General features: G+C 49.0%; 1 protein-coding gene and 1 long non-coding RNA gene across 2 annotated transcripts; one reads left to right on the plus strand and one right to left on the minus strand.

Moving 5' to 3' along the window:
- Positions 1-7,346: 7,346 nt before the first annotated feature.
- On the minus strand, positions 7,347-12,045 carry LOC113929048. Its single transcript, XR_003522077.1, has 3 exons — positions 11,887-12,045; positions 10,433-10,495; positions 7,347-7,466 (listed from the first exon to the last, which is right to left on the minus strand). It is a non-coding gene; the product is annotated as an uncharacterized LOC113929048 (long non-coding RNA).
- Positions 12,046-12,655: 610 nt separating this feature from the next.
- Positions 12,656-15,782, plus strand: DUSP1 (dual specificity phosphatase 1). The gene is made up of 4 exons (XM_027606962.2): positions 12,656-13,293; positions 13,568-13,713; positions 14,076-14,295; positions 14,723-15,782. The coding sequence occupies exons 1-4, from the start codon at positions 12,927-12,929 to the stop codon at positions 15,091-15,093; spliced, it is 1,104 nt and encodes a 367-aa protein (XP_027462763.1). The 5' UTR covers positions 12,656-12,926; the 3' UTR covers positions 15,094-15,782.
- The last annotated feature ends 2,600 nt before the right edge of the window (positions 15,783-18,382 follow it).

An 18,382-nucleotide genomic window follows, 5' to 3' on the forward strand; every position in this document is an offset into this window, starting at 1 on the left:
GATCCCAGGACTCTGGGATCATGACCTGAGCCGAAGGCAGTCACTTAACCAACTGAGCCACCCAGGTGCCCTCTCATAGTATATTCTTTTAGATTCTATATATATGATTTTCTATATATGAATATCATGTTGTCTGAGAATAAGGACAGTTTTACTTCCTTCTTTCAATGGGGATGCCTCTTTGTTGTTTCTTGCTCCCATGAGGCTTATTCCTGTTTTGGGGATGTCTGCTTGGATTGTTCTTCCCCCAGATACCCCATGGCTCACTTCCTCACTTCTTTAGGTCTTTACTTCTTGTTGAGGCCTTCCTGGAACACCGTACTTAAATCCAACCCCTCTGCCCACCCCCAACCCCTGCCCCACACACTATAAACTTTTCCTTGCGTTATATTTTTCCACAGCACTGGCACTTCAGACTTTATACCTCTCCCCTCTCAGGATGGTCCCAAGAGTTCCAAGAATGAGTAATATATCTGGAAGGAGGGTCCAAGCTGATACTTGGCCAGTGTTGGATGAAGGAAGGTCCAGAAAGAGTTGTCTCTGGGGCACTCTGTCCCCTGCCCCACCCTTCCAGGTTAGGCGGGGAGAGGCCCTCTAGGCAGATGGGAAGGCATTCAGGAGGCATTGGGTGGGGGATACCTGGAGGCTGAACAGCTGCTGCTCACACTCAGTTGAAATTTGTGTAAACACGTGCCTCTTCTAGGCACCCCAGCTATGCCAAGACAAGGGGTCCAACCTGAAGCTTGTTTGCACTTGATTTCTCCTGGATAGGAAATGTAGGTGCAGGGAGGTGGGGAGGAGGGAGGAGGGTTCCCAGGAGCAGAGGTGGTTCTGCTTTTGGAAACCCCACTTTATCCCTTGCAACCAGGAAAGTACCTTCTCTGTTTGCATGGGATTAAGAAACAGGATCTCTTTGCATGCCCTCCCTCATCTGGAGTTTGCCATAGCACTAGGATTGGGATTGAGCTGCGGTGCTCCCAGACCAGGCGTAGGTAGGTGGGGGCTGTGGCGGAAGAAGCCCCCGCCTGGGTGTCAGGCAATCCTGTGTTCTTGCAGGAGAGTGAACTTGAGCAGGGCAAGTCAAGGCCTTGAAAACTAGGTTTCCACCTCTGTCAAATGGGTCTGAGGAAGGCGTCCTGGGGGCGGGGGGCTGTGCTCCCCCACTCTGGATCTTCATTTCTTCACCTATACACTCAGTGTAAGAATACTCCTCACAGGCTGGAGGTTCCAAGAAGATATTATCCATCAAAAAAATTTTCTTTATTGGGGGAAAATACACATAATCTAAAATTTACCATCTTAACCATTTTTAAGTGTCCAGTTCAGTGGCATTAAGTACATTTGTCTTGTTGTTGTACCCCAAGAAGATGTAATCCTTTGAGAAGTACCGTTCCTTGCCCACCCTCCCCTCTTGTGTGCCACACCTGTGCGGGCTCTCCCCCTCCACCCTTGTTCTTGCCTCCCTGAGTGGTGAGACTCTCTCTCCCCGGCTGGGAGGATGTCCCGCAGGGGCCCGGCCCAGAGTGGACGCCCTATAAAAAGGTGTGAGTTCCAGAGTCACGCGGCAGGGCCAGCCACCACGGGCTAAGCTGTTGGTGTCGGCTCTAGGGGCAGCTCTGACTGAGCACCGAGGGGCCTGCGTGCTCCAAACCACACACCGTCCTTCCAGCTCGTTCATTCAAATCCCTTATCCTTCCTGAGAGCTTTGGAGGAGGGTGCGACTGTCATCTCCATTTTGGAGATGAGAAACTGAGGCAAAGGCAGGCTATATGCAATTTGCCCCCAACATGGCCTTTCCAAGTTACTGGCAGAGGGGGATTTGAATGCAGGCACTCGGGCAGGGCTGTACTACTTTTCTCTAAATCATAAACCATTTGAATTTTAACTGTTTGATTGATGCAAGCACTCTGCACTGTTAAATTCACTATGGAACGTGATTCAGATTCACTTCAATTGTAAGTTTTCTTGTATTCGCACACCTTGATTTAGAGAATCCCATAACTTTCTCCATTGACAGGTTGCTATGTGAATCATTAGATTGAATGCCCAATTGCTTTATTACAACCTCCTTGTTCTCTATTTTTATTTAAGTGGTGTCTGAAATTACTGAGTGTAAATCAGAGAAGAGAATAGTAGCCCTTAAAAATAGCTAGTCCTTCTAAGATGCATCAGGAAGATCCCCGTTAACTCTTTGGATGACTCATTAAGTAAAATAATGGTCGGTCCAGTTTAATAACTTAGTCCAATTTAAGGCTGCCTCTCCACACCCTATTAATGATTCTCAGGGTCTGGTGTATATATCAGCTTAAAATCTATCAGCAGAGCTGGGGGGAATACAAATCTCCGTGGATGTGACAGTTACCAGATTGCTGAGGGCTTGGTTTCCTCATCTGTAAATGGGAAACTCTTCATGAGGATAATATGAAGATTAATGAGCTGGCTGTTGAAATAGTGCCTGGCCCCCACAGTAAGCATTAGATCATGTTAATAATTATTACCACCTCAGCTGAGCTGGTTGCTTTCATGGACGGCTTCTACTTCACCCGGAGTTCACCTTGAGGCCATGTGACTGGACCCCATCTTTCATGATGAAAAACTGCAGGATACAGAAAGGTTGGAAGCCCACCATTCACGAACACCCTTCTACCCACCACATAGACTCAACAGCTGTTAGTGTTTTGCCATTACTTTGTTGATTTGGAGATTTTCTTCCGAACACTTAGAGCAAGTTGCTAACATCATGACCTTTCTTTTTTTTTTTTTTTTAAGGTTTTATTTATTTATTCGAGAGAGAGAGAATGAGAGATAGAGAGCACGAGAGGGAAGAGGGTCAGAGGGAGAAGCAGACTCCCCGCCGAGCAGGGAGCCCGATGTGGGACTCGATCCCGGGAATCCAGGATCATGACCTGAGCCGAAGGCAGTCGTTTAACCAACTGAGCCACCCAGGCGCCCACATCATGACCTTTCACTGCTAAATTCTTCAGCATGTATCTTTTATGAATAAAATATGCTCCTAAGCAAACATCAAAATTAATAATTCTATAACATCATCTAACAACCAGCCCATAGTCAAATTTCCCTTGTCTCAGCAGAGGGTGCTATCAGATTTTGAATTTTTTTTTTAAAGATTTTATTTATTTATTTGTCAGAGACAGAGAGAGAACACAAGCAGGGGGAGCGGCAGGCAGAGGGAGAAGGGAGCTTGATGTGGGACTCAATCCCAGGACCCTGGGATCATGACCTGAGCCAAAGGCAGATGCTTAACCGGCTGAGCCACCCAGGCAGCCCACAAATTTTGGATTTTTGCCAATCTGATGGACGAGAGTCTCTCAGTGTAGTTATAATTTTCTTGCCTCTTATTATGACAATGAGTGAGCATCTTTTTACACGACCAGGGTTTTCTGCAATCCTTTTTCTGTGACCTATCTGCTCTTGGCTTTTGTCTATTTTAAAATCATATTTTGGGTTTTTTCATCTCTACTTCTAATCACTCCTTATATATTGGTGAAATTACCCTTTGTCTTTAAGTTATGGGTATTGTCTCCCATTTGTATTTTTATTAAGCTTTGCTTATGCTGGTTTTTTGTTTGTTTGTTTTTACCATGAAAAGCTTTTTAAAAAATTTGCTTTAATTTTATGTAGTTGAATTCATCAAATTTTTCTTTTATTATTTCTGAATTTTGAATCCTAAATTGAAAGGCTTTCCTCACTCCTGGGTTATAAAGGAATCCCTTCATGTTTTCACCCAGAATTTGTAAGGTTTCATTTTAAAAATCTGAATCTCGGTTGGGGCGCCTGGGTGGCTCAGTTGGTTAAGCGACTGCCTTCGGCTCGGGTCATGATCCTGGAGTCCCAGGATCGAGTCCCGCATCGGGCTCCCCGCTCAGCGGGGAGTCTGCTTCTCCCTCTGACCCTCTTCCCTCTCGTGCTCTCTATCTCTCATTCTCAAATAAATAAATAAAATCTTTAAAAAAGAAATCTGAATCTCGGGACGCCTGGCTGGCTTAGTCAGTTGGAGCTCTGCCTTTGGCTCAGGTCCTGATTCCAGGGTCCTGGGATCAAGCCCCGCAATGGGCTCTTTGCTCAGTGGGGAGTCTGCTTCTTCCTCTGCCCCCTCTCTCTCCTGCTGTTCTCTCTCAAAAAATAAATAAAATCTTAAAAAAAAAATCTGAATCTCGGGGTGTCTGGGTGGCTCGGTCAGCTAAGTGTCTGCCTTTGGCTTGGGTCATGATCCCAGAGTCCTGCGATTGGGCCCTGGGTCAGGCTCCCTGCTCAGTGGGGAGTCTGCTTCTCCCTCTCTCTCTGCCCTTCCTCCCTACTCGTGCTCTCATTCTCTCTCTCTCTCTTATGAATAAAGGAAAAATCTTTAAAAAATAAAAATAAATAAAATTTCTGAATCTCTGGTCCATTTGGTACTTAGTGTTTGGTGAGGTATGGGTCCACTTTTACCTTTTTTTCAAAATGGCTATTCGATTGTCCCAGGATCACTTATTTAAAAGTCCATCATGTCCCAGTGATTTGAGATGCCACTTTGGTCATACATCAAACTTCCGTATGCAGTTGGGCAAATTTCTGGATTTTTCTATCCTGTTCATTGCTCTGTCTGGCTATGCATGTTCCTAACTATACTATTTTAATTGCAGAGACTTTATGGCATTTAAAAATATCTAGTAGGGATTACCCCCACCCCACTGCCCTTCTTTTTTAGTTTTCCTGGCCTTTCTTGTGTATTATTTCATATCAGAAGTAACTTGTTTAACTCCAGGAAAAAATTAAAAAACCATCTTCAGTATTTTCATGAAGATCATGTGAAAAGGATATATATACCTGGGCTGAATGGACATCTTTATGGTATTGAGACATTCGACCCAAGAACATGTTATTATCAGGTGGCTCTTTGGGGAGCACAGGCTCTTAATAGGTTGAATTGTGTCCCTCCCAAAAGATATACTGAAGTCCTAAGCCCTAGTACCTCAGAATGTCACCTTATTTGGAAATAGAGTCTTTACAGAGGTAATTAAGTTAAAATGAGGTCATCAGGTTAGGCCCTAATCCAATATGACTGGTGTCACTATACAAAGGGGAAATTTGGACACAGACATGAGCCCAGGGAGAACACCGCATGAAGTGAAGGTAGAGGTCAGGGTGAGGTGCCAGCAAGCCCCTGGCAACTAGAACGGGAGCATGAGACAGATTCTGCCTCATGGCCCTCAGAAGACACCAACCTCTCCTGCACCTTGGTCTTGGACTTCTGGCCTTCAGAACTGTTGAGACAAATGTGTTCAGTCCACTCGGCTAGTTGTGCTTTGTTACAGTGGCCTAGCCATCTCCTACGGGCCCCTTGGAGGGTCTCTTGGGCCAGAAGTGAGCAGTCCAGCCACAACTTCGGGACAAGGGGAAGCTTTGTGTGCTTTCCTATCCCTGACCCCAAGCAAGCCCAGCCCGGCCTGTCTGCCTGAAGTTGGATGAGGGAACCAATGAATGCACTGGAAAGCTGGAGGTGTGACTTCACTCTCAAGGGTGGCCAAACCCATTGAGGTCAAGGCCAATGAATAAGTCATCCGTGCAATGTGGCTCAGTGAGTCAGGAGGGCCAGGCAGAAAGTCCAAGTTTGGGGCATATTTTCTCTTCCCTCTCCTTTGGAACCTAGAATTGGCCCCCTAAAAGTCATCAACCCAAGAAACAAACAGTGAAATAGTGTAACGCACCACCCTCATGACACACCCACTGTGTGCTGGGGAAAGATAAGGACAAAGGACTTAGAAAACAGGGAGAATGAGTATGAGGCACCCAGCTGTGCCACTTACTTGCTGTGTGCCCTTGGATAGGTCAGTGAACTTCTCTGGGCCTGGGTTCCTCTATCTCTTCTCATGGGGGGTGGTAGTGGTACCAGTCTGAGAGGGTTAGTGTCACGGCCATACAAGGAAATGAATACAAAGCACCTGGCAAAGGGCCAGGCTCAGCCCAAGTGCTCAACAGAGATTGGCAATGATTATTAATAAGAACTGCCCCTAAGTAACTTACCCACAAAGGCAAAACTGCGATCCACAATTCTTGAGTCTTCGCCTATGACTTTGAACACACTGCAGATAACTCCTGCCCCTCCTTCGTTAGGGAAGTTTGGAAGAGACCAACCATGATCTCATTTGCTCCGTCTACCATTAATTAGTGTTTTCTAATTATGAAAAGGAAATTATGTCTCAATTCATACTGGTCTCAAAGAAATTAACAACAGAAAGGTGTCATTTCGCACTGTGGCGTCAGTCCCCCTGGTAGCCCAGGGCGTGGCTCAGGGCTATGTTGGCAGGCTGTGTCCTTGGTTCAGGGACAAGCCTATCTGAGTCATGGACCAGGCCCTGCTACTTCCTGGTCCCTCTCCTGGGCTCATCTTCATGTGTTTGTTCAACAAACCTGCTTTGAGGTTTGTACCGGGGACCAAGAGAGGCAAGAAGCCACGTCCCTGCTCCCAAGCTAGTGGGAGAGACAGAAATGGTCAGCCATGGAGACTGTTCACACAAGATACCGGGGCTTCATCTGGTCCCACAGCAAATCTGAGAGTTGGTCTCTTGAGGTTATTGCTGTCCCATTTTATAGGAGAGGAAACTGAGGCTCCCAGGGGGAAATGGTAAATAATCAAAGCCCATCTCTCAGAGGCCCTTCATCCAGACATTTCTATTCTACATCCGTCCTTCTGTCTCCATGTAGACACCTTCTCCTTTGGGCATCTTTCCCTCATAACCTTCTCCTAGCTGGGTAAGGGTCCCTTTTTTGGCCTCCCCAATCTGTACCCTGACACTTAGCACCTGAGTCATACTCATTTATTAATAAGTGTGTCCCCCTGTCAGAAGCTTGTTAATTGAATGACTGCAGTGTTTTAATTCCTGTCCTTCTTAAACATTTTACTGTACTGTATTTTACTGGATGTAAGAAGTCAGCAATTCTAAGGCCCCCTCACTAATTTATGCACCATTAAGAAAAGAAAATGCTACCAATTAACTATGTCAATTAACTATGATATTCCTCTGATTGGAAGTCACATTCCACTTTGAGGAATGATAAAATATAAAAAAAAATGTGCCTTAGGTGCAATGAAATATATTATAAAAACAATTACTGCTCTTATTTTTTTTTGTTGTTTTTTTAGAGAGTGGGAGAGAGAGAGAGAGAGAGAGAGAGGCAGAGGGCAGAGGGCGAGGGAACATCTTAAGCAGGCTCCACGCCCAGTGCAGAGCCTGATCCCACGACCCTGAGATCATGACTGGAGTCGAAATACCGAGTCAGATGCTTAAATGACTGAGCCACTCAGGTGCCCCTACAATTACTGCCTTTAAACACATCCTAAGGGAAGAAGAGTTTATAAATACCCACATATTAATAATAACAGAGTTTACTAAACACCCTGTGCCAGGCATTGTTCTAAAGTGCTCTTCATTCAGGATCTCATATCAGAGGTTGGCAAACTTTTCCTGTAAAAGGACAGAGGTAAATATTTTAGGCTTCGTGAGCCATAAAGTGTCACAACTACTCACCTCTCATCGTAGTGCAAAAACAGCCCCAGGGGATATGTAAACCAATAGGTTGGGGATGTTCCAATAAAACTTTATTGACGAATACCAGAATTTGAATTTCAGGCAACTTTCATGTGTCACAGAATATTATTCTTCTTTTGATTTTTTCTTCTGCAACCATTTGACATGTAAAAACCATTCTTAGCTTGTGGGTGGTACCAAAAGAGAGAGTGGGCTGAATTTTGGTCAGGAGCTGTAGTTTACTGACCCCTGTCCCATATGCTCTTCATACCGACCGGCCCTACAAGATGTTATTATTATCCTCATTTTACACATGAGGAAACTGAGTCTTTGAGAGGTAAAGTTACTTTCCCAAGGACACACAGCTGATGTGTGGTCAAGCTGGGATTCTAACCCAAGCAGTCTAACTCTGTAACTTGTCTTTAACAAGTTACCCTAAATACAGTGAGTATGGTTTACCCTAAATATGCCCAGCTTCTAATATTTTTAACTTTTCCCCCTGATTACAACAGTTCCACGTTCGTGTTGAAAAATTCAAACCATACAAATTTATAAGGAAGAAAATGAAAGTAACTCCACCCTCTGGAGATAAACGCTTACGGGTTTTGAACACACAGCTCTCACAATGCTGACTGGATTTAGAATGTTCTGAACACTGTGTGACTTTGGATATGTTGCCTAACCTTTCTGAGCCCTTGTCTCTCAAATGAGGGGGCTGGCTCCAGTGACTCAGCTCAGCAGGCCCTCTCAGGCCTGCCTCTGGGTATGTGTTTGTAAGGATTGTGCAATAGCAGCTGGTTCTGTCGTAACTGCCTGGGTGTGGAAAGTAAAGTCACCCCTTGCCAGCCCCTGGAGATGGGTCAAGTGGTCCCTGCGTGTGGCTCACCCAAATCCCAAGCACTGAGTGAATTCAGACAGCAGGGACACGAGTGCCTGACTCGGTGGTCCTAAGAGGTTCAGGGTCCCTCCAGGGCTGGTGCCAGGGACCCTTCTGCCCAGTGAGCAGAGCTCCAGGCAAGTGGGGAGTCAGGGGCTTCCGCCAGCACTGCCTAGGATGGGACCTGCACAGGCAGAGGCCTTAATAGACTGAGGTTCCTACAGCAGGAGGCCTAGGCCCCGCTCCGTCTCAGTCAGACAGGGCCAGGCTCTGGATCCGTGTCTGATGACTACCAGCTGTGTGACCTTGGGCACATTCCCTCTCTGAGCCTGTTTCCCTGCCTGAAAAATGGGGAGAACAACCACCTCACAGGATCACTGATTAGTTTTTTTTTTTTTTTTTTTAAGATTTTATTTATTTATTTGACAGAGAGAGAGAACATAAGCAGAGGGAGCAGGAGAGGGAGAGGGAGAAGCAGGCTTTCCGCTGGGCAGGGAGCCCGATGTGGGGCTCGATCCCAGGACCCCAGGGACCATGACCTGAGCTGAAAGCAGATGCTGAACCGCCTGTGCCACCAGGCGCCCCGCATGATTAGTTCTTTAGATGATACTGTAATGCAGCTGGCACAGAGCTGAAGCTCAATAAATGACATTTCTGACCCCTTCTCTTCATCTACTTTTGGACAGTATGCTTTCGAAAAGTTCTTCCTCCGTGCCGCAGATTACGAACCTACTATATGCCATGGCTGCATCCAGGGTCGTAGGGTGTGGAGGTCCAAAGATGAGAAAAACAGTCCCTGCCCTCCTGTAACTCAGGGAGGGTGAGATAAGGATCACAGAGACTTTTACACAATCAGAACGTTTGGACAAAGTCCTCCAGGACCCAAGGGCAGGAGAAGTTAGTGAAACCAGGGAAGGCTTCATTGAGATGCCACTTTGGCTGGGTCTTGGCGGATGGAGAAAGATATGGCTGAGCCCAAAGGGGACAGCATCCTGGCAGGCAGAGGGGGAACAGTGTGAGCAAAGGTGTGGGGGTGGGAACACAGGCTTAGGGAGTTTGCCCAGAGAACAACAAGAGAGCCAATCACAGTAGTGGGGCTGGGCCGAATGGATGGGTGAGGCCAGGGGTGGTGTGCCTTGGGTTTGGTGGGAAAGGAGGAGTCATGGAGGATACGGAGCAAAGGCAGGAGGTGTCAGACAGCACAGTCGAAGGCCTGTGGATTCTGAGAGAACATGACCGGCAGGAGCCAGCTCCCTCTCCTGAGAGCACCCGTTCTGGGCGTGACCCTCTCGGGCCCTTTCTCACACATGGTCTTAGTTCTAGATGGATGGTATTCCGGGTTTACATAAGGGGAAACCAAAGCTCACACATGTTAAGCTGCTTGCCCAAGCTCATGGGGTAGACAGTGAGCTGGGGCCCCGTGAGAGCGCCACCCTCTCTCCCCCTGTTCTGGGACCCCAGGGCAGATCCAAAATCCATTCCGAGGGCAGGATTTGGATAGGGCTTGTAGGGTAATGCCATCCCGGGCTACAGTGAGTCCCCCACAGTCCTGGGGTACTTGTCATTGCTGCCATCACAGGCAGGAGGGAGTGGAGGCTCAGCAAGGGGAAGTGACTTATTCAAGGCCACACATTGAGGGTGGGGAATCCAGGCCTTCTGAATTCAAACCCTTCCCACTACCCCCCACTGCCTCCAGGTTTATTTCTAAGTACATCTAAAACTGGAAAGAGCCCAGGTCAGAAAGGCCCAGTTCCCTCCCAAGTCAATATCCACTGATTTCATGCTCCTTCATGGCCCTGTGCCCGCCAGGCCCACGACTCCTGTCCCAATACCATCACCACAGGCCAGATTACGTTGGGCCTCTCTCTGACTCAATCTTCAGCCAGCAGCAGCCTCTCCACTGCCTAGACTGGTGTCTTCTGTGGCTACACCTTTACCACCACACCCCCCGACCTGAGCCATTGTGTTAGTCGGTCTCAAGGAGGGACCTTTTCCTGAACTGGGCCTCTGTTCCAACCACACCTACCAGTGTTTTGTAGTGACCTTCTCCCCAGGTTCTGATGCCAGACCCTGAAACACACATGGTTTGCTGGGAAGGGGAAAACAAGAGACTTAGTGAATCATAATGGGAAGGGGTAATGTAAGCCCTGGGTACCTTACCCTTACCATCTCTCACTTGGGCCTCAAACCATCCATAAAGTAGGCAGTTGTAAACCCATTCTACAGATGTGGGCTTAGAGGCTCAGCAGGAGGTGAGGATCACCTCCTGAGCATAGGATCACCCAGAAGCAAAATAACAGCATGGGGGTTCAAACTATGCTCGTTCCAGAAAAGGATAAAGAAGAAAACCCCACAGAGCTCAGCAGACACCTGACTCCAGGGCCAGACTGTGCCACCACCTCTATAATAGCTGTATGAAAAGTTTTTTTTTTTTTTTAATGTGGGTAGGGGAAGATATAATTAATGCTCTTGGTTAAAAAAAATTGGGGCAGATAAAGTTGGTATGCTGTGAAATGTCAGCAGCTGTAACATTTTATGATTCAATGCAAAAAATATGTTGAGTTCCTCAGCTGAATAAATAGTATAAACAAATAATTTTTTGAAAAGATATAGGGAGGGTGTTGCCATTATCTGAGGGCCTCTTTTCTGTCCTCAGGGTTCATCTAAAGGTAGAAAATGCCCTTAAGAAAACGTACTCAACCCGGAACTTTTCTAGAACGTAGACAGAAAGTTTGAGCATGTGTGAACACAGAAGCTAAACAAGACAAATGCAGAAGTTGTCTCTGATGATACAGTCCACAGATCAACGACACAGGGTCCTTGAAATCCCCATCCCATCCCCCCTCTCCACAGGAGAGGGGAAGAAACCGCAGAATGTTCCTGACTCGGCACCCTGGCCGGATGGCGCAATATTTGTTTGTGTACCTAGCACCTCGGTGCCGCCCTCCCCTGCCCAGGGGGCCGTCACTAGGACTCCGCGCAGGTGGCCGCATAGGGTCTTCCCAAACGTTCGTCCTGGACTCCTAAAGCCCCGTAGTACTGGATTTCGAATTCAGCCCATATAGATGACGAAAGTCAGGGCGTGGGGATTGAAGCCCGAGCTTAGTGCATAGTAGGCGCCCAAACAGTATATACAGAGCTGTCTTAAGCGAACGTGGCCAGAAACGTGCCCAGTGACCCCTGGAGGGCGCTGTCGAGCCACGCCGGGCGGGGGGGGGGGGGGGGTAGTCGCCTCCCCAAACGCCGAACCCAGCAATCCACCACCGCACCTTACGAACCCACACTTGAGATTTCAGTCCCTTTACCCGCCTTTCTCGGCTCCAAGTCCTCTAGGAACGACATGATTAGGGATAACTTGCCCTAGAGGGGCTTCGATTGGAAGGCATTTTACTTGTTTAAATGTGTTTTTCTTAAGTAACAGGAGGACAAGTCTGGGAAACCGAAGCCGAAGGCATTCCCCTGAACTTCACCCCAACTCACCCCGGTTGTCCTACGTAGGAACATATCCATAGGCAAACATTACATTTTCTCCAACCCTCATTTCAGGTTCCTCTCTGTTCCTCTACCCCCAGCATTGTGATATTGGGCAAGTAAATCGCTTCTTCTGGGGAACCTGAGTTTTCCGCGCCTATTGTGACGAGGAAATGAGCGAAAAGGGCACACGTGTATGCAAAGGCGAAGGAAGGCCCTTTCCGTTTGGGCGGAGGGGGCGCGGGGAGGGGCACAGGGGAGGGGAGGGGAGGGAGCGGGGAAGGGGGCGGGGAGGGGGAAGGGGCGGGGGCGGGGGAGGGGGGAGGGGGGGAGGGGGGAGGGGGGGAGGGGGGGGGGGGGGGGAGGGGGCAGGGGGGAGGGGACGGGGGGGGGGGGGGGGGGGGGGGAGGGGGCGGGGGAGGCCGCTGGCCCGCCGCCCGCTCTCCCGGCCGCTCGGATCCCGGAGGTCTGCCTTTGGCTGGCAGCGCGCCCGCCCGCCACCTCTTCTCCCCCCTGGGCCCGGAGAGCGACGCAGGCCGGATCCCCGGGGACGCGCCAGGCGCAGGCCGGACGGCCGGACTGGGGCCGGAGCCAGCAAGCAGCCAGCGGATCCCGCTCCGAGGCCGATGACGTCTTCGCCTCTGGCTCCGCCGGCGCCGTGCCTGGCTGGGCGGGTGACGTCACCACACGGTCACGTGACCGCCATTCAAACAAACAACTCCCCTCCCCCTGCGCGCCCGCTCCTCTCCGCCCCGCTCCGCCCCCAGAGAGGCCACATATAAACGCGTTTCCCCAGTCTGCGCTCGCTGCGAGGGACGCCGGGCTGTAATAGGTGTGCGGAGGGCCAGAGGGGCAGTCGGGGGAGCAGCAAAGAAGCCTAGGCGGCCGAGAGTCCCGCGCGACGCCCCCTCACTCAGTCTAAGGGCAGTCTGGGGTTCGGCGCAGAGAGAACTAGGGTCGGGCTTTTCTTCGAAAGCCGCTGCCCTGCTCTTGGCTTCCGAGGACAAAGAGCACTGAGAACGGGCACGCTGGGGGCGCTAGGGCCGGCCATGGTCATGGAAGTGGGCTCCCTGGACGCCGGAGGCCTGCGGACGCTGCTTCGGGAGCGCGCGGCGCAGTGCCTGCTGCTGGACTGCCGCTCCTTCTTCGCTTTCAATGCCGGCCACATCGCCGGCTCGGTCAACGTGCGCTTCAGCACCATCGTGCGGCGCCGGGCCAAGGGCGCCATGGGCCTGGAGCACATCGTGCCCAACGCCGAGCTGCGCGGCCGTCTGCTGGCCGGCGCCTACCACGCCGTGGTGCTGCTGGACGAGCGCAGCGCCGCCCTGGACGGCGCCAAGCGCGACAGCACCCTGGCCCTGGCCGCCGGCGCGCTCCGCCGCGAGGCGCGCGCCGCGCAAGTCTTCTTCCTCAAAGGTACGTCCTCGGCGAAGCTCTGGCGCCGCTCGTCCCCCGCCGCCTTGCCGCGGGACCCCTGGCTCTCGGCCCCTTGGGGCTGCCCCACTGGAGCGCGTGGGCGCCCGAGGCCTACGTTCGGGGACTTGTCGTTGGCTTTGTTTGGCTTTAAGAACAAAGACTTGCCTGGGCCTCTCCGGGGTAAACTTCAATCCTGGTGGGTGCGGAGGTTGGATGAAGGTGCCTTGTCCCCGACGATACTAATGGAAACAAATATGTCTCTTTGTCTTCCCAGGAGGATATGAAGCTTTTTCAGCTTCCTGCCCAGAGCTGTGCAGCAAACAGTCGACCCCCATGGGGCTCAGCCTTCCTCTGACTACTAGCGTCCCTGACAGCACCGAATCAGGGTGCAGTTCTTGCAGCACCCCACTCTATGATCAGGTTAGTAGGGGCCTGTGCTGGGGGCGGGGGGGGGGGGAAGGACCAGCTGGCAAAGGCCTGGAAGAGCAGTACTAGTGAGAATATCCATAGTAACCTGCAAGTTTATAAGGGAGGGGACATAGGGCTATTAATTTATCCCACGGTGAAGTGGTCTGATGGAGGGGAGTCTAATTGTTGGCACTGCAGAAATGAACTTGAGGCACATGGGTTTAGTCCCCTATTTATTTATACTCCAACAACAGTGCTAAATGCTCCCCCCAGTACCTGCAACTGACTTTTCCAGCAGGGAGTTTTTGTGGGTGTGGGTACCGGCCTTGACTTTGAGCAAAGCTTGACAAGTGTTGGATATTTCTGGATTTCAGGGTGGCCCAGTGGAGATCCTGCCCTTTCTGTACCTGGGCAGTGCCTATCATGCTTCCCGCAAAGACATGCTGGACGCCTTGGGCATCACTGCCTTGATCAATGTCTCAGCCAATTGTCCCAACCATTTTGAGGGTCACTACCAGTATAAGAGCATCCCTGTGGAAGACAACCACAAGGCGGACATCAGCTCCTGGTTCAACGAGGCCATTGACTTCATAGGTAAATGGACAGATGCCTGGGACTTCTGCCTTGCTCCCCCTATTTTAGTCACTGAGCCCAACTCTGTGGCAAGGACTTGAATGACATTCGTCTGAGCCTTCCTCCATACATTAAATATCAGTCTGGTTCTGACAATATCCCTGCAAAATAGGGATTTGATGTCCCATTCAACAAATTAGCAAACTGAGGCTCAGAAAGTTGAATTGACTTAACCCATCCAAGAGCATACTGCTTGGTGGAGATGCCTGGTCTGTTTTAAATCCCTTACTGTTCTTTGCACAGTGCCCACATTGCCTCCACAGAACACTGATGGCATGAGGTGATGTTGCCGTTCTCTGGATAGGACACACTTTCTTAGGCACCCTCTGCCTGGGGTTGGGGTTGTTCCCCTGATCTCTCAAGTAACCAGCCACCCTTTGTTTTCCAGACTCCATCAAGAATGCTGGAGGAAGGGTGTTTGTCCACTGCCAGGCAGGCATTTCCCGGTCAGCTACCATCTGTCTCGCTTACCTCATGAGGACTAACCGAGTCAAGCTGGATGAGGCCTTTGAGTTTGTGAAGCAGAGGAGAAGCATCATTTCCCCCAACTTCAGTTTCATGGGCCAGCTGCTGCAGTTTGAGTCGCAGGTCCTGGCCCCACACTGCTCAGCAGAGGCTGGGAGCCCTGCCATGGCTGTGTTGGACCGCAGCACGTCCACCACCACGGTCTTCAACTTTCCTGTCTCCATCCCCGTCCACTCTACGAACAGTGCATTGAGCTACCTTCAGAGCCCCATTACGACCTCTCCCAGCTGCTGAAAGGCCACGGGAGGTGATCTCCACAACCCACTGGGACTCTAGGCTCCTTGAGGAGAAATGCAATAACTCTGGGGAGGGTGCTTGTGAGGGCTGGTCCTTATTTATTTAATTTCACCCTGAGCTCCAATGGGTTCCTAAGCAGTCATAGTGATGATGTAGCATCAAGATGTTTGCTGAACTCAGCACATTCGGGACCAATATATATATATATAGAGAGAGAGAGAGAGAGAGTGGGTACATCAAGTCCCTCTGACAAAAAGGGGCAGAAGAGAAAGGACTCTGTTTATGAGCCAGTTTCTTTTTGCTTGCTCCTGTTTTTTGTAGGAACTCTTCATGCTTGACATACCTACCAGTATTATCATTCCTGACGACACATACCTATGAGAATATATACCTTATTTATTTTGTGGAGGTGGTCTGCCTTCACAAATGTCAGTGTCTACTCCTAGAAGAACCAAATACCTCAATTTTTGTGTTTGAGTACTGTAATATCCTGTAAATATATCCTAAGCAGGTTTGTGTTCAGCACTGATGGGAAGCACCAGTGTTGGGTTTTTTTAGTTGCCAGTGGTTGTGTGTTTGATTATTTATGAACTGAAATAATATATTTCTTCTTTTAAGAAGACATTTTGTTACGTAAGGATGACTTTTTTTATACAACAGAATAAATTATGGCATTTCTATTGAAATCTTAATGCTTTATTTCTTGGGCAGCCCCAACTAATCCCTCTCACATGAGTGAACCAGAATCTGGACAAGGGCCTCGGCAGATGTGTGTCTTGGGATCTGGTCTTCTACTACTTGAGGGCCCTTCCAACCCAAGATGGCTGGGTTACAAGGGAGGTAGAAAAGTGTGATCTATCATGGAAAACCAGGTACTGCAGCTGAACTCTTGAGTATCAGATCCAGGTGACCACCCACGTATTCCTACCATGTTACACAGGGAGCCCAAGTGTTCCCAGAGCCAAAAAGGAATGACCATTTGCTTGGGTTGCCTTTTTTATTTAATATTTTACCCAGGATAATATAAAAAGCCACCCACATTTCTGAACTGTGTTGGAATTATGAGGATAATGGTTTTCCAAAACACCTGATGTAAACGTGTTCCTGCTATGTGTAAGGTGGTGTGTGCTACCTGTTCCCCAAACAACTCAGCAGGACCCTTTTGCAGACAAAGATGCTGAGACCCAGCATACCTAAGTGGCAGTGGGGGGAATTGGGCCCTACATCTGTTTTGTTCCCTAATTCTATGTGGCTTGCACTTTATCACTTGCTTCTCTCACATGCTCTTTTTTTCTCTCGCCTTTGAAAAGACCTTTATTCTTATGAAAAGAATATGAAGTGCTATGAACAAATACAACACAGACAAATCACCTGAAATTCCCACCCCTGACCTGATAGTTAAAGCTTTGGAATACATCCATGCTAGCATATACATACATATATATATATATATATATATATATATATATATATGTATGTATGTATATATACACACACACACACAATTTTTGGTGGCTGCCTCCAGGTCACTTGCTGCTCTGTTTTCATAATTTTGTTGAAGACAGGCAATCAAATCTGATTTGCTCTAGGGCAAGATTCTGGAGTTTTACAGAACAGGCCAAAACAAAGAGGGTGTAATTGACTACCTACCCATAATCCAGTCTGTTGAATTAAATACAGTGAAGCTCTTGGGTTTACTGGCCCCACAGCTCTGGTGTCCCCGTCCCTCCCCCTCCCCCCCGCCAACCTGTTTCTGGACAAAGTGATGTAGGAAGCAGAAAAGGAAACCTCTTACTTCTCAAGTAGTGCCCCTGAACAGTGGTCCTCGTCCTGCCAGGTCATTTAAGACCTTCACACACAATCAATGTCCTTGACCTTTCCCCACTGGTTCACCATCTGCCACTTGACTCTCAAGGCTTGAAAGATCCCTGTGTTCTAAGAACTTACCCTGAGCTGGCAAGCTCATTTCCTTGGCTGGGCTTTCAACTGCAAGTGTGTTCACGCCTTTCAAAACAAACTGTACCCAGTGTTTTTATCAAACCCTAGAAATTTACTATGGCGAATATCTCCTTTCGTGGAAACATACCAGCAACTTCAAGTCCGTGGCAGATGCTGTGGCTGACTTCCCTGTGGGCTCAGGCCATTGCTTTCTGCTTGGCAGGCACTGGCTGAACCAAAATTAATCTCCAGTGTGATCCACGCAGTGGAAAAATACAGCGGCTGCCTAAGGGAGCCGCCAGTGAAAACAATTCACTCACTTCTCCCAGTGCAAGCTGCTCCACTCCCACCAGCTCAGGAGAGCAGGGGTGACAGCCCTCTTGCTCCATGTATCTGATTCCTGGTCTTTGGGCTCTCTGGAGTATGTCACTTTTGGCCTGAGACTGCTTTTCTGAGGAGGGGGAGGGAAGTACCTCATGATGAGGAGAAAGATGCTCAAACTATTAAAATGTTTGTTTCTCAAGGGAAGATTGAAATAGACAAGTCCATCATTTAATACTTGTAATGTGGTTATAATAGCTCTCAATTTTAGAGCTAGCACCACGTGCCAGCCACTGTGCTGCTTTATGCACCTTCACATTAAAACCGTTAGCAGCAGCACCCATTTTACAGAAGAAGAAACTGAGGCTCAGAGAGAGGAAGTGACATGTCCAAGTTCATACAGCAAGTAAACAGCATTGCAGAGATTGGAACCTGGGTCCAAAAGAAGAATGGGAACCGAAGTCCTAGTTCGGTCCAAAAGACAGCTTGAGGGAGTGGGGAAAGGGTGAATGTTGTAGCCAACCAGACATCAGCATGGTTTACCATATAATTTTGGGGTGGAAAAGCTATTTATCATTTCGGGCCTCAGCAACCTTACTTGTGAAATGGGATAATATAACCTGCTTCACTTGTGAGGAGGAAATAGGCTCATGAATGTCAAGTGCCTGGCAGGTACGGGGCCCTGGAGGTACACTAAGATCCCATCCCCCTTCCTAACGACTTCTAGCAGTTTTCTGGTGTCAGTTTTCCCACCTCTAAAATGACCAATTTGCCCTGGATCTAATGGGTAAGATTCCTCCCAGCCTTAGAAGATGCATCAATGCATTCTTTATGCTTTTCTGTGGTTTCCATTAGGATAGTTCCAGCCCCAAACGCCTCCACCGCATCCTCTCCTTTCCTTGGAATTTTGCAAATCCTAGCTGATTTGCCTCGGACTTGCAGTCTCTGGAGTCCATTTCCCTCCCTCCCTCCCCTGCCCATCCCGGATGACATCATGGTGTGTACACCTTTAAGATTATATAAATCT

Source organism: Zalophus californianus, chromosome 5, assembly GCF_009762305.2.
Source record: "Zalophus californianus isolate mZalCal1 chromosome 5, mZalCal1.pri.v2, whole genome shotgun sequence".
Lineage (NCBI taxonomy): Eukaryota > Metazoa > Chordata > Mammalia > Carnivora > Otariidae > Zalophus > Zalophus californianus.

Bases quoted from the DNA above. Each gene is read 5' to 3' on its own strand.
- DUSP1 (XM_027606962.2), top strand. From the start codon at position 12,927: ATGGTCATGGAAGTGGGCTCCCTGGACGCCGGAGGCCTGCGGACGCTG. The intron at 13,294-13,567 runs GTACGTCCTCGG...TTGTCTTCCCAG, and splicing joins GCAAGTCTTCTTCCTCAAAG to GAGGATATGAAGCTTTTTCA. The intron at 14,296-14,722 runs GTAAATGGACAG...TTTGTTTTCCAG, and splicing joins CGAGGCCATTGACTTCATAG to ACTCCATCAAGAATGCTGGA.